The 15,997-nt window shown below is 33.1% G+C and overlaps 1 protein-coding gene across 21 annotated transcripts in view; it reads left to right on the top strand.

Moving 5' to 3' along the window:
- BAZ2B (bromodomain adjacent to zinc finger domain 2B) overlaps positions 1-15,997 on the top strand; it is a 330,135-nt gene that overhangs the window by 228,009 nt on the left and 86,129 nt on the right. For 15 of the 21 annotated variants that reach the window (XM_086718691.1, XM_086718692.1, XM_086718694.1 and 12 more), the window contains 7 exons: positions 160-363; positions 891-1,289; positions 6,160-6,766; positions 8,359-8,652; positions 9,840-9,900; positions 10,687-10,795; positions 11,046-11,147. In XM_086718691.1, coding sequence (XP_086574817.1) covers positions 160-363; positions 891-1,289; positions 6,160-6,766; positions 8,359-8,652; positions 9,840-9,900; positions 10,687-10,795; positions 11,046-11,147 — 1,776 coding nt within the window. The remainder of the gene's footprint in view (positions 1-159; positions 364-890; positions 1,290-6,159; positions 6,767-8,358; positions 8,653-9,839; positions 9,901-10,686; positions 10,796-11,045; positions 11,148-15,997) is intronic. The other 6 variants (XM_086718706.1, XM_086718705.1, XM_086718700.1 and 3 more) reach the window with 2 other exon arrangements.

Below are 15,997 nucleotides of genomic sequence, written 5' to 3'. Positions count from 1 at the left end.
TTTATTGAATAATTGCCCTTGCAACATGTGACTTTTTCCTTTTTTCTAAAGTGATATTTTGAAATTGAAATACCACTTGAAAATTAAAAATCATACCTCTTAGTGAACTTTGAATTTTTTCCAAAAATGAAGTCTTGCTAAAAATTTGTCTTTATCCAGAAACCAAGGAAGAAAGCTATGGAGAGTTCTAGCAACAGTGATAGTGATTCGGGTACATCATCAGACACCTCAAGTGAAGGCATTAGTAGTAGTGATTCAGATGATCTAGAGGAAGATGAAGAAGAAGAAGATCAAAGTATTGAAGAAAGTGAAGATGATGATTCTGATTCAGAGAGCGAAGCACAGCATAAAAGTAACAACCAGGTATAAACAGTTTCATTGGCAGTATCCACACATTATGCATATTTAGGAATTAACTGGTTTATCTTGACTGTCAGAGTCCCTAAAGTTTAAAGTTAATCATTGCTGTTAGTTCTTATATTTGCACAAGAAAGAATAGGAGATGGAGAAACATTTTTAAAGGGACATTTGGTGTATTTTTTTAGTGAGCTTTATATATCTATCTAAAGTCACTAGAAAAACTTTTTAATTTTTTTTTTAATGTTTATTTATTTTTGAGAGACAGAGTGTGAGCGGGGGAGGGGCAGAGACAGAGAGAGAAAGACACAGAATCTGAAGAGGCTCCAGGCTCTGAGCTGTCAGCACAGAGCCTGAGGCGGGGCCCGAACTCACAAGCCGAGAGATCATGACCTGAGCCGAAGTTGGACGCTCAACCGACTGAGCCACCCAGGCGCCCCAAAAAACTTTTTAAAGTACCCTTTTTCTCCAGCTGCTTGATGTTCTTTGTTTTAATAGATATTGAGAAGTTGCTTTTTTATTTTTATTTACAGGTGCTATTACATGGTATTTCAGACCCAAAAGCAGATGGACAGAAAGCAACTGAAAAAGCCCAGGAAAAAAGAATACAGCAGCCATTACCTCTTGTGTCTGAGTCCCAGACTCACCCATCATTCCAATCCCAGCAGAAGCAGCCTCAGGTTTTGTCACAGCAGCTTCCATATATTTTCCAAAGCTCTCAGGCAAAGGAGGAATCTGTGAACAAACACACAAGTGTAATACAGTCTACGGGATTGGTGTCCAATGTGAAACCTTTATCTTTGGTAAATCAAGCCAAAAAGGAAACTTACATGAAACTCATAGTTCCTTCTTCTCCTGATGTACTTAAAGCAGGGAATAAAAATACCTCTGAAGAATCTAGTCCTTTGACCAGTGAAATGCGATCCAAACGGGTGAGTTAAAAATTATTTATAAAATAATTTTATTATTAGAAAAAGAGCTTTTATATAGTCTTACAATATGCTAGTTTAAATGAAATTCTACTCTTATTTTCATACTTTATTAGTTACCAGGAATAGCATATGCACATCAGATTTCTCTGATTTTATATTTACATATACATCTGCTTAATGTATTTTTGGCACACAATCGTGTCATTTTTCCTGAGGTTTAATGATTTAGCAGAAAGGGGAGAAATACATTTGAATAAGATATACTCCAGATTACTTTTCTTTAAGATCAATGTCCTTTTTTTCTAATATCAATATATTCTTCTTTAAAGAAATGAACTTGAGTCATTTACCTCTGTAGCCTTATACTTTATCAACCACAAGCATAAAAATCCTTTATGAAGAATCATTTATTTTAATGTTATTTATTTTTAAGAGAGAGAGAGAGAACGAACGATTTTATGAAGAATCATTTATTTTAATGTTTATTTATTTTTGAGAGAGAGAGAACGGTTGAATGCCCAAGTGGGGAGGGGCAAAGAGAGAGGAGGACAGAAGATCTCAAGCAGGCTCTGCACTGACTGCAGAGAGCATGATGCAGGGCTCAAACTCAGGAACTGTGAGATCATGACCTGAGCCAAAGTCGGACATCACCTGACTGAGTCTTTACTTGTTCTAAATAACAAGTAAAGAACAGAAGGATTTTAAACCAAGATCATTCTTGTATCAAATCCCATTATTAAGATGAAATAATGTGGTGTTTCTGAAATGATAATGGTAGTCCATGGGAAATATTTCATGTGAATGGACATTCACATTAGACTCAACTATATGAAATATAAAATATTTTGAGTAATTTTTATTTATACAAATACCAGAACCAATAATCGGAGAATTTTTTCATCTTTATTTTCTTGCTATTGATTTTATATTTTCTACATAGTCTACATTCATATGTCTAGTAGAATTCTAGTAATTAAATGACCAGTGCCTTTTATTCTAGAACCAATCCAGAGTAGAGAAAAAATATTATGTTTCAACAAAGTATCCTGTCTTTTGATTACAAAAATTATCATTAGACCTCTTAATCCCATTAGATAACTTGTAAAGCTCTTGCTGTTTGCCAGCTGTTGTTTTAAGTGCTGAATATGCATTTACTCATTGGACACTAACATCTGTAAATGCTACTAATATTATAATGCCCATTTACAGATAATCAAATTGAGATTCATAAAAAATAACTCTCCCAAGATCACACTGCTAGTTAGTGACAGAGTTAAAATTCAAATCTAAGCAGTAGTACTAGAATCCTTGTTCTTAACCTCTGTGATAGCTGCCTTTCTCAAAAAAGTTACAATGTCCTTGTCCATTAACTCTTACTGCACTGAGAAGAATTTAAGAACAGGGTCAAAGTAAAATTACGTGAACAAATCAGGCTTTGATGAGAATCTAAATGCATAGTTCTCAAGCCTAAGGATACATTAGAATTACTTGGAAAACTTTAAAAAAAGGAATAATACCTTAGAACAATTAAATCAGAATCTCTTAGTCTGTTGAGACCAAGGTATTGCACATATCAAAAGCTTTCAAATGTATAGCCAGATTTGAAAACCGCTGATCTAAACAGAATGACCAATGGTATAATATCATGCATATGATAATTTGTGATGCTCAATCAGAAGGAGGTATTATTTCTGGCATCACATTATTGCCTATGAGTAAATTAAGCAAACTAAAATTTACACTGTTTGGGTTATTTTAATTTTTAATTAATGTGTATCCTACTTTAAGATAAATTATAGAGCATATTAGGAGTTATTTGTATTTTGAAAGGTTTCTTAATTTTCAAAGAGTTTCTTAAATGTTTCTTATTTAAAGAATTTTATATGACTGCCTGTTAGAAAGTCACTTATTAAACATTTGCTTAATAAATGTGGCCAAGCCAGACTTCCTATACATATGATCTTATGTGATGCTTACAAAATTGTGTGAGGTAAAGAAACTAAAGCTTAGAAGAGATTAAATCCCTTGCTAACATTACATAACAATTAAAGAACAGAAGGATTTTAAACCAAGGTCATTCTTAAGGTCATTCTTAAACCAAGCCCATGATTAAGATGAAACAATGTGGTGTTTCTGAACTGATAATTGTAGTTCATGGGAAATATTTTATGTGAATGGACATTCACATTAGACTCAACTCTAAATGACTTTGTGTACTTTTTCTTGGTACCTAGCATTGAGTTAAAGGGTATTTTATAAACATTTTTCTTACATCAGCTCTCTTTCTTTATATGACAGTCTAACATACAGAATTTTGGTTTATTCCTATGATAGTCTCAATTATTTCATGTTACCTGCCATGTATCTGCCTCCCCTACTAGTCTATGATTTTTTTTAGTATTATTTAATCATTGGCTCTTTCTATACCCTTATAATATAGACATTTAATTCAAATCAATATACATTAATTGGATATAGATACCAGTAGTGAATATTCTTTATCAAGTTTTGCTTAGAATTTTTTTTTTTTTTTTTTTGTGGACTGCAGACTCAGGTAAGGGCTGGGGGAGCAAAAACTTGGAGGAAGCACAGAGCTTCAAACCTGTCTTCCCATACTCTCGTCATCTAAGTGGCTGTCTTAAAGCAGCAAGACATTTGCTGTTGTGCAGTTCTCAATTTCCCCCCCGCCTCCCTTTTTATGTACCACCTCTAGTATCAAAAAGGGCAACATGTTTGCTTTAAAAGAGTAACTGATACTAGTCTTAGGGTGAAATACAGTGATCTTTGGGGGTTTTTTTGAAAACCTTCAGGTGTCAATATATGGAAGGTGATTCTTTACAATTAAGTCAAAATGAATTTCAGAAAATTAAAATATAAAACTAAAGGACAAGGTGTTGTTTTCATGACTGTTTTGATCCTATGTATTTAGAAGGAAAATTTACTACCTATAAAAAAGAGTACAAAATGATTATGTGACATAATTTTGTTCTAAGAAATGAAAACATACTAAATTTTTCTGCTGAAATCTCAGTACATATTAAATATATATAATATACAATATTTTTATATTGAAACTCTTAAGTAAAATTAAGTATATTAATGCATTTTTACATAATGTATTTTATGTAAGAATCTTGCCATGAAGTTATTTTTAAAAGGTAAATGCAATTATTTAGTATAACTTCCCATATTTAATCACTGAATAAATGCTAATTAAGCACGTTCTTTTTGTGAAGCATTGCCTTAGGTATGAATATTATGTGACAGTCTTTGTTTATAAAGAATTAACTTAATTTTCTAAACTAATACAGTGAGGATATTAAATAAGATAAAGAAGTTTATGTAGGAATTGCATACTGCTTACTAGCACTGCTGCTGTAAAAGATTTAATACATTATTCTATATTGCATTCCATCTGCATTTATACTCTGAAATGCCCACCACAAATTTTTGCTGGCTAGAATGTTCAGAGCCCAGGTTCAATGCTGACAGTGCTACCGATTTTAATTCTAAGGCAACCATTTTCGTTACAGACTTTGACCTTCTGAAATTCAACACTACTTAAAATACTTTAATCATTCTACTTAAGTTTTTAATTTCTTTAAATGTTTATTTAATTTTTGAGAGAGAGACAGATCATGAGTGGGGGAGGAGCAGAGAGAGAGGGAGACACAGAATCTGAGGCAGGCTCCAGGCTCTGAGCTGTCAGCACAGAGCCTGACACAGGGCTCGAACCCACGAACCGTGAGATCATGACCTGAGCCGAAGTCGGACGTTTAACCGACTGAGCCACCCAGGTGCCCCTCTACTTAAGTACTATTTTAATTATACAAATTTAATAAAGTTCATGTGGTTTTATTCTTATCAAGATTCTGAGAGCCAAATAAGTTTTTATTTCTTATTTACAGATGTAAATTTTATAGCTTAATGGTTTACAAATCGTTTTTTTCCAAGTAAAGTGTACTTTTTCTAAACTGTTTTATTATAGTCTTTCTAATGCTAATGTGCTAAAGGGACTCCAAGGTAGACTCCACACAATGTTGAGCCAGCAATCCCAGCAGCTTCATATCATGCATACTGCAGGTAGTATCCGGTAACAAATAAGAGGTAATGGGGTTCAAAGGATAGAAGTCATGAGTGCTTCTGGCTGGAACAAACATGGAAAGCTTTTTGGGCTGGATTTTGAAGGATAGGCAAGATTTTGTCAGCTTGCTATTTAGAAGAGGAGGACGTTTCACACAGAGAAAAGGATTATAGCAAAATGCGGAGGTGGTGGAAGTATGACATGAACAGGGCATGGCAAATAGTACAGTTTGACTAGAAAGTTATAATTTGAAAAGTAACTTGAGGCTCAAAATTAAGTATTTAGGCCTTATAAAGTTGTCAGTGACAGAGGAGACACTAAAGCTTTTGACCAAGGCGCTAAAATAGTTTAAATGAAGATAAAAATGGCATGAGGATATATATGTTGGGAATTGTGTGGGAAGAAATGATGGTATGGCCTATGTATGAGCAATATTCTGATGAAAGAGTCCAAAAGACATAGGAATATGGCTGACTTGGAAGAAAGAAAAGTAAAAGATGTTTTCAGCATTTCAAATTTAGATTATTGAGACACAGGGGACCATAGTAATGAGAGAGGGGAAACCTATATTTTGAAGGGACAAAGACTAACTGAATTTTAAATATATATTATGTCTAGCCAAGTTTCAGCAACCAACTAGTCATCACTGCCACTAATTTTAAGCACTTGTATATCATGATTTAAATTTGTATATGAGTAGCCGTTGTCAGATATGGAAGGCAAATACAAGTAATCTTTGTTTTTATGGTACATTGTTGTTTTGTTTTTTAACTTTTGTTTTCACAGGAACAATATAAACAGACATTCCCAGCACAGTTAAAGAAACAAGAGTCATCCAAGAGCTTGAAGAAGGTTATTGCAGCTTTGTCAATTCCGAAAGCAACCTCTAGTTCACCAGCACATCCAAAACAGACGTCAGAAAACAACCACCCTAATCCATTCTTGACAAATGCACTTTTAGGTAATCACCAACCAAATGGAGTTATTCAAAGTGTCATTCAAGAAGCTCCTCTAGCACTTACTACCAAAACTAAAATGCAGAGTAAGATTAATGAAAACATCGCTACTCCAAGCAGCACCCCTTTTTCCTCACCTGTAAATTTGAGTACAGGTGGGAGAAGAACCCCTGGCAGTCAGACAACTGTAACCCCCTCCGCCTCTCCCATACTGCATAGTCAAGGGAAGGAAAGAGCAGTTAGCAATAATGTAAACCCAGTGAAAACACAGCATCACCCCCACCCTGCAAAATCTTTAGTGGAACAGTTCAGGGGAACAGATTCAGACATTCCCAGTAGTAAAGATTCTGAAGATTCAAATGAGGATGAAGAAGAAGATGATGAGGAAGAAGATGAGGAAGATGATGAAGATGATGAATCTGATGACAGCCAATCAGGTTACTTTTTATTTTTAAATTTGAAGTATTTCTGTAAATGCTATCTGAACCAAAACATTTTAAGGAGGATTTTAGTTCACAGACTTCTAATCATTGTCATTCACTGTGTTTCCCACAGCTATGTGCCTTTCTGTAATGAGCTGGTAAAATATAGGAGGAACTGAAATTGGAAATCCTAGTTAAATTCTCAGCTTTGTTATTCATTTAACATTAAACAAATAACTTTAAATGAATATAAATGATGCAGGAATTAAGAAATCACAAACTTGGCTTAATTTTCATTTAATTCATGACCACTCATTTGTCTTTTCTTTTTCATCTCTTCTGCTACCTGTTTAAGTGTTTCAGCAGGTATTTTCACTGAGGTACAATTGTAGTCACAGTCATTTAGAAAGTGCTAAAAACCTAAATCCCTATGATTGTCCATTAGCAACACAGAATTTGTATAATAACAAGTAGAGTACTCCTTGATTTTATTTTTTAATTCACTTTCTAGTATTTTTTAAAACTTCTTTCCGTTTTTCTTCCCCTTAACTCTCCTCCTTGTTCCACAGAAGATTGGAAGCATAAAATATAAGATAGTTTAAATCTTAAATACAAAGATGAAATACATATTATAGAAAATATTTGGACTTATTACTGACCCTCCACAAGTCCAATGGTAAATTTTCTAGCTACCAATATAAATAGGAAAATATAGTCAGTTATACAACTTAAAGTATCTAAAGTCGCTCAGTGTAAGAACAGCTTTTCCTGACAATATTTTTTCCTGGGATTCCCATAAACACAACTTTACATGATAGAATATGACTACCATTATTAATAACTTTCGAAGACAGTTTTTATAACAAATTTCAACATAGGCAGATTCCACAAAAGCTGTTATTCTGGGAACCTTTAAGATACATTCCAAGCATCAGGCCTGTGTTTAATCAAGTTTAATCCAGGAGTAGATTATACATATCTATAGGAAGAGATACTTATATAGAACTACATTGCTAGAACAAACTTAAATTATTAAACCATTAAGTGATCACACATAATTATATCTGTAACCTGGTCTTTGGTGAAGCCTGATGAAATCGTGCACCTAAATAGAATAACTGCAGCCTGAAAAGTCAAGAATCTCTCAGAAAATGGTTTTCTTTTACCTCAAAGTCCAGATGAAAGAATGATGGTAGTTCCAGACTTCTCTTCCTCATACTGAACCTAGTATACTTCTAAAGCTATTGGAATCTATTAATTTAATCAATTCTATTCCCTCTATACCTTAGTTTCTATATTAAATTAAAAGTGATTTTGAAGCCACTAAGCAGAACTCATCATGTGAATAGTGCCATGTGAGAAGAACTGTTTTATGATTAAAGAGTTGAGTAAAGCTGATACTTTTAATGAATTTTGAGGATTTGTAGTCTGCATACATTGTACTCAAATAGATTGTTAGATAGTAATTTTTACATTAAGTCTTTAGGAAAGTTGCTCAGTTGACTTCAATCACAGATTCTGATTCCTAAACTATCCCATTTAGATACAAACTGCAAATGTTGGTGATTATCTAGTTATAATATACAAATGCTTCTTTTACTTCCCAGAATCAGATAGTAATTCAGAATCAGATACAGAAGGATCAGAAGAAGATGATGATGATGATAAAGACCAAGATGAATCAGATAGTGATACTGAAGGAGAGAAAACGTCAATGAAACTGAATAAAACAACTTCCTCTGTCAAAAGCCCTTCCATCAGTCTCACTGCTCACCCAACACCTCGTAACCTCCACATAGCAAAAGCCCCAGGCTCTGCTCCTGCTGCCTTATGTTCTGAATCACAGTCACCTGCTTTTCTTGGCACACCTTCTTCCACACTTACTTCAAGTCCACACTCTGGTACCTATACTTTATTTTTATTATTATAAAGTAGAAGTCAAACCATAGCAAGAACTCTTATTTATACAGTTTTCTGGGGATGATCTCATTGGAATCAAGCGTGACAGCTAGATTTGAGGTTGGCTAAGAAAGGTCCATGTATATTTTCAAAGGATATGACCCATTACCATTTTTTTTTCTGTGTTTCCAATTTAAGAACACGATTGATGACAGTTCTTGATTTTGAATACTTTCCTGCTTTGGTATTCAGTTTATGCTTCTAGAATTTAGAATTTGATGGATAGTTGGCCTTTTTTTGTACTTTATAAAAATGAGCTCACTTGGTTACTTAAGATACAATTGCATATCTGTCCAACATATAGCCAAATATCATTTGTATTAGTGAGTAGCATTATTATTTCATTAACATGCCACATCTTTTTTTTTCTATTTGACCTTTTATAAACTTCCAGAGGTCTTCATTAAAAGTTTTTACATGAATTCCAAAAGGACTTTTTATTTCTATTTTGGTAGCTAAGGAAATATAGAGATATATAGTAAAATATCATGTTGTTTTATTTATTTCACTCTTTTCTTACAAATATCTGGTTTTGCTTTCATTTGCCACAGTCCAGTATGATAGTCTGCTAATTTAAGAGGCACGTATTTGCATTTGTGAAACTTAGTCATTGTCTATAAAGAATTTTACATGTAATCATAATCCTATTTGTCCCTTAGGTTTAAAGACCTGGTAGTAGTTTTGACTATGGATTTATACGAACATAGATGTATAGTATTTTTAAGTGTATGAGCCAGCTGTTGAAATTTTTCAGCATCTTAAAAAGTCATATTCTCAAAGAAAACAACTGTATCTGGTTTTCTGAAACCTCTGTCTTCTATTTTCCTCCTCCTTCTTTAGCTATTTCTTTAAATACAAAATGAGAGGAAAGCTACGTATTTTTGTCTTCCATTGTATTTTCTTTAGAAAGACCAGTTATTCTGTCAGGCAGACCAAAGAAGGAAAAAAGGCCTCTACTTGATACAGTGTTTTATTGAAAATCATCTAAAAATAACCTACAAGTTGCAGAAAGACATTAAATGATTCAAGTCATTAAGATATATTATTTAAAGAAAATTTTCAAAACTATCAAAAAATTATCATCTGTACAAGCTAATCTGTTATGTTAACTGGCTGAATTTTCTTGAAGGCACTTCCAAAAGGCGAAGAGTAACAGATGAGCGCGAGCTGCGTATTCCTTTGGAATATGGGTATGCAAAGTAGGATTTCTCTCGTTGCCTTTCCTCCACATATGTGTGCATGTTTGATTTCTCACTCTCTGCTGTTAGTAAAAGAACTGAATAGACTGCATGGTATTCATTAGAGCAGAAGAGCCAGAGCAAAGGGCAAAGAAGTTAATATATTAGAAAACTGAAATTCATCTGAACTGCAGTGTTAAGGTATGGCGCATCTGGAATGGAATCACACAGTCAGGTGGGAGTAGGACTGAAAAAGAAGCAAGCAAGAGAGAGTCATTGGCAAAGGGCTGGGACACAGTTAAGAGTATGAGAGGTTTTTGTGAAGATGGGGGTTAAAGGACAGTAAAAGCCACTATGGCAAAACTGGGGGGACTTGCCCAGAGTTTGGCTAAAATGGTTTAGGTGGAACTGAGACTGTTTACGTTAGAAGTACATGATCCCCGAGGAGCAGAGAGCCAAGTTCACTTTACTCTTTCCACTTAAAGCTTTTCAGGTGTAAAACATCAGTACACATTGACACATTACTGAATTGGTCCGAAAACCCAAAGTAATACCAGTTAACGATTTCTAAGAAATTTAATGGAGTTTAATATTTGTAAATTGGGTCTGATTAATTTTTCATTGAATTACTTAGTTAATCAAAATAATGGTAAATGTATCTGAGTCGTATGATTAGGGACTTATATTTGTTTTATTTGTATTTTTCCTGCTGTCTAAAAAGCATGTGTTCTTAATTTTTTTTAAAAAAAGCTTTCTTAAAATTAAATATGTTATAACCCTCATTTCTGTTATGTGTAGCTGGCAAAGAGAGACAAGAATAAGAAACTTTGGAGGGCGCCTTCAAGGAGAAGTAGCGTATTATGCTCCATGTGGAAAGAAACTTAGGCAATACCCTGAAGTAATAAAGGTACATACTTTTCACCAAATAACATACATTTGGTGCCTATTACGCATCTTTATGGGAAAGAAAAAGTGCTCTCCTTTCTCAGAAAATATTCTCTTGTATGAGACTAATGTACTTAACCTAAAGTGATCTTCTCTAAACCCATAGCCCCTTGCTAGAATATGCAAAACATTAGTGTCCTGAAGAAAGCTATACATCAAAGCTGGGTTGTAATTATTAAAACCTGAAGTGGAAAAATATGTGATTTTTTCAGTATCTCAGCAGAAATGGAATAATGGATATCTCAAGGGACAATTTCAGCTTCAGTGCAAAAATAAGAGTGGGTGACTTCTATGAAGCCAGAGATGGACCGCAGGTATCCACTTTTTAAAAAGTACAGTCTTTAAAACAAAACGTAGTACCATAACCTAAATGAAGTAAATTTCACTACACTCTGGAGCATTGACTTTTGTTAGTTAATTCATACAGCTATACATATAACTTTGTGGTTAACACACACCAAGGCTTCAATCCACTATATTCCAGTAACAAGGAGCTTTGACATAACAGATTTCTTTTTCAAATTTTTTAAGTAAACTTTTTCCTGTTTATTAATTTTGTCAACAGTTTTATAATTTATACAGGTATAAAAGTATCTGCGTGTTCACATGAAATATAGGAAAACATTAGTTCCCTGAAAGGTAAACTGACTGAAAGGTAAATTAATTTGAATAGGAAAAACATGCTGTTGGAAGTCAGTCCAGAAGGGAATAAAAATATGCCTTAGTTTTTTTGAAAGATCTTGTCCATCTGATTATGCCATGCTACATGATCCATTTTCACGGGGGGGGGGGGGGGGCGGAGGGAGGGAGGGAGGTTCCTTAATATTAGGGATGTAAAATTTCTGCTTTTTACAGAAATTTAATTTTTTAGTTAATTATATACATTTCTGAAAATATCACCATAACTCCCTTTTTGCTTATGAGTTAAGTATACAGCCTTAGCAATCAGCACAAAGAACCCACTGTAGAGACTTCATTTCCTATATGTTTCCTTTATTGTTTTGCTTTTGTTTCTTACTTGGATTCAGCTGCATATGGTTAACTGTTCGCTTTAACTTTATTGGCTCCATTGAAAGAGGTCCTAGTTAAGGAGTGAGGAGACCATTCTTGTTCACCCATGAAATAGTTCTGTGATTTCAAACAACATCAGAATAATGCCCCCTTTTCCTCAATTTCTTTGTCCGCAAAATAAAGGCAATAATAATTTTACTTCTGCCTCCTAGGATTATGGTGAGGTTAAATGAGATCATATGCATGAAAATGTTTCAAAAGGTTAAATTGCTCAGCCAACTGCAGTTGATATTTTCTTTCTTGATTGAATCTTTCTCCCTTTTGGCCCATTATAGTGCACAGAAAGAAATTTTTTCTGGCAATAAATATTTTCTAGTGTGAGTGGGCAGTTTTTCCATCATATCTTACCCTCTAATTTTATAGTTAGAGAAATAAGAAAGGCCTTCCTAATTCTGCAGGAGATTTATTTTGAGAGCTCAAAGATTAAGGGAATTTTCCAGGATCATACAGTCTCAACCAGGCAGAGACATAACTAGAACTCAGGGTTTCTAACAGTGTTCTTTTGCATTCAACCTATTACCTATTTTTTATTATTGTCCATGACTTTTTAAGGGACAAGTTATGTCCAAGTCCACTTGTTTCTTTCCTGGTAATTCTAAAATGCCAAAATAGATTTATTTGAGGTTTAGCTTCTTTACTGAAATATATTCTAGAACTTTTCTCTTTTTATTTTTTAAACTTAAAAAAATGTTTAACTTAAACTAAATCTGTCACCAAACAGATTTTCAGAATTTTGGAGTTATTTTACCCACTTCCATATATGCTGGATCAGTTTCTTGTCACAAAAAAATGTTAGAAGACAATAATTTATTTAAAAATTCGAATCATTCTTTAATCTTTTGGCTCATGTTATCAAATCTTTACTTGTCTTATTTCTGCCAAAGATATCCTTATGTTTTTAAGTTAAATAGATTTTTGTTCTGAGAGAAAAGCTAATTACTGTTCAATACATAAAGGATTTTTAGTTTTGTATCAGTGATAATTAGACTTAATCTATAAAGCCTCATTAAGCAGAGTAAAATGTTCTTTGACATCCATTCACTTTTTATTAAGTATAATCAGTGTTTTCCAAATGTATATTGCTTTGTTGAGAGATCAATTCATGAAGGAAATATGATGAATTACTAAATCTAGAATATGTTAAGCTGCCAACATTTCAGTAGATTGCTCACGGAAAATATTAGCAATTTTGAGAGCACTTCTGTCAGTTTAAAAAAATTAGTAAGTTGGATTCGTTTTAAGATACTTTCAGAGAACAAAAATTAAAGGTAAGTAACCCAAAAAAGTTTAGTTAATTAATTAGAGATACATATAGTACATACAGTTGTAGAACCGTATACATTTCCATATATGATCAAAATGTATAAGATATAGGTAATTAGAAATGTATATAATTATGTAAAATTTTCTATGAAAATGAATAAAGATTATATATTTTTGTTAGAGAAACTATGATCTGTAATAATTTGATATGCCTAAACTTTGTAGATGTAAAATATAGTTTGTCCAAGCCACTGTTGCTATGCAGAGATGACCTGTATGTGTTTACAATATGTCTGCCTTTATACAAATTGTAGAAAGGGAATGATGACTGTATATATACTGAAAAACAAAACTGCATATTGGAAGGACTGAGAAGAAATGTGTCAAAATTTTAATGATAGATGTAATGATTGGTGATACAATGGATCATTTTTTTTCTTTTTACTTCTTACAAGTTTCACATTTTCTAAATTTGCTTGTATTACATACAACATGAAAAGCAACTTTCTATTAAATAAATACATATGGTGCACCTGGGTGACTCAGTTAAGTGTCCGACTTTTGGTTTTGGCTCAAGTCATGATCCCGTGGTTTGTGAGTTCGAACCCCACGTCAGGCTCTGTGCTGTTAGTGTGGACCCTGTTTGGGATTCTCTCTCTCTCCCTCTCCCTCTCTCTCTCTCTCTCTCTTTCTCTCTGTTTTTTCTTTCTCTTTCCTTTTTCTTTCTCTGCTCTTCCCATGCTCATGCTCTCTCTCTCTCTCTCAAAATAAATAAATAAACTTAAAAAAAATAATAAATCCTTCAATCCCTTCTAATAAAGCTAAGCATTCAGTTTTCCAAAGGCATGGAAGTTGTACATAATTTCAGATATTACTGCTACAGTTTTCCAAGCCCCATTTATCTATTTTGGGTGTTTAATATTTGCAGATTCATTGCTATTCTTAGTCCCTTTCCTAAACATTTGCATTGGAAAAATAAACTTTCTCCATCATATTTTTCCTTTTCCTCTTAAACTTATCAAAAGTACCCAATATTAGTTCTGTAAGTTGTTATTTTGCTCAAGGCATTTCAAAAATTTCAACAGTGGTAATGCAAAGCTCTATATTTTTTTTACAAATGAAATTAATGGAGTTTCTACTTGAAGGTAATTCGAGTCTGCAGTAGAGAACCATGGTTTTTTTGTAGCAGTTATTTTTCAACTCAAGATTATTTCTGAACTTAAGAGAGAGTATGCATATATTTATTAACAGCAAGCATCTGAAAATATTGACTAACTTTGGATATAATACAGTGGGATGAGAGGTATGAGAACTTACATTTATTGAAATTTAAGTAAATTCATCATTAAAGGACAGTCTAATGATTACTTTCAAAAATAAGAAAGCAGGGTGCCTGGGTGGCTCAGTCAGTTAAGCGTCCGACTTCAGCTCAGGTCATGATCTCACTGTTTGTGAGTTTGAGCCCCATGTTGGGCTCTATGCTGACATCTCAGAGCCTGGAGCCTCCTTCGGATTCTGTGTCTCCCTTTCTCTCTCTGCTCCTCCCCCACTTGCACTCTGTCTCTCTCTCTTAAAAATAAATAAATGTTAAAAAAATATTTTTTTAAAGTAAGAAAGAAAAGCCTTTAATTCAGAGTTGACACAAGAGATGGTGAGAAAAGACTCTATTCATTATCAGTGTTATTTATTTCAGTCTATAAATGTGGTAAATATTTATAGAATCAGCTACTTGTCAGTATCTATTGATACTTACATGTCAAACACTTCCTACAGGCTTCTATAAAAACTGTGATTTTAGGGATAATAGGCTTCATGGAACAAAATGAACAATATTATAAGGCCATGGTTTACTAGCTGGCTACCTTCTATGTTAGTCAGTGAAACCCTTTTGAAAAGAGTATAAGGTAAATAAATTTTTTATAGATTTCTGCTTCATCACATTATAAAGAAGTTATTGAACCTAACATTTGTCATTGTTTTCATTTTATTTTGGTTTTGGGTGTCAGGATAATAAAAAGTAAGGATGACCTAGGTATACGTTGGTAAATATAAAATAAGATTATTTTTATTTACCTAAATATTATATTTAGGTAAAAGAGTATTCATATTTTATTAGGAATATATGAAGGCTTCACAATAATTTATTAATGACATAGATTATTTGAAATATATGATAATCTACTTTGAAAAGTATTGTGAACTGCAGAGAAGAAAACATTTAAGCATAAATATAATTATAAAATTTATTTTTCAACCAGTATGTTCACAGGCATAGACTAATGAATGTTTACTGTATTCAGGCTGTAAAAAAAAAAGAAAAAGAAAAAGAATGATGCACAGAAGGAACAAGTTAAAAGTGACTTAGAAAATATTGCTTTTTCTATTTGAGATGTATATATTTTTAAAAGATATATATATATTTTTTAATGGCATAAGACCATGAGAAAAGAAAGATATTTATTGTTCTTACTGAAAAGAACCATTTTTCTTAGTCATTTAATCAATAAATATTTGTGGCAAATACTTAACGTGCCAGGCATTTTTCCCCAAGGTAAATTTTCCTTAAAGGCATTTACCATAAAGAAAACGGTGAACACATTTCACTACAGAAGTGAACTTGAAGGCCTGGCTTTGAAAAAACAAAACAAAGCAAGTGTTTGTAGAGAAACTAAAAAGTACAAAAGAAATAAAAGTTATGATTACTGGCTTAAAGAGGTAAAACACTAAGTACAATGCTATCAAGTTAAAATCAGGGTTTTATTAGTAAGGAATTTAGGGACACTTCACAATAAAGCAGACAACATACAGTCTCTGGCAAAGATTATAATGC

The sequence above is a fragment of the Puma concolor genome, chromosome C1, assembly GCF_028749965.1.
Source record: "Puma concolor isolate L17-30 chromosome C1, mPumCon1.1.hap2, whole genome shotgun sequence".
NCBI classification, from domain to species: Eukaryota; Metazoa; Chordata; class Mammalia; order Carnivora; family Felidae; genus Puma; species Puma concolor.
This window is presented reverse-complemented; position numbering and strand designations above follow the sequence as displayed.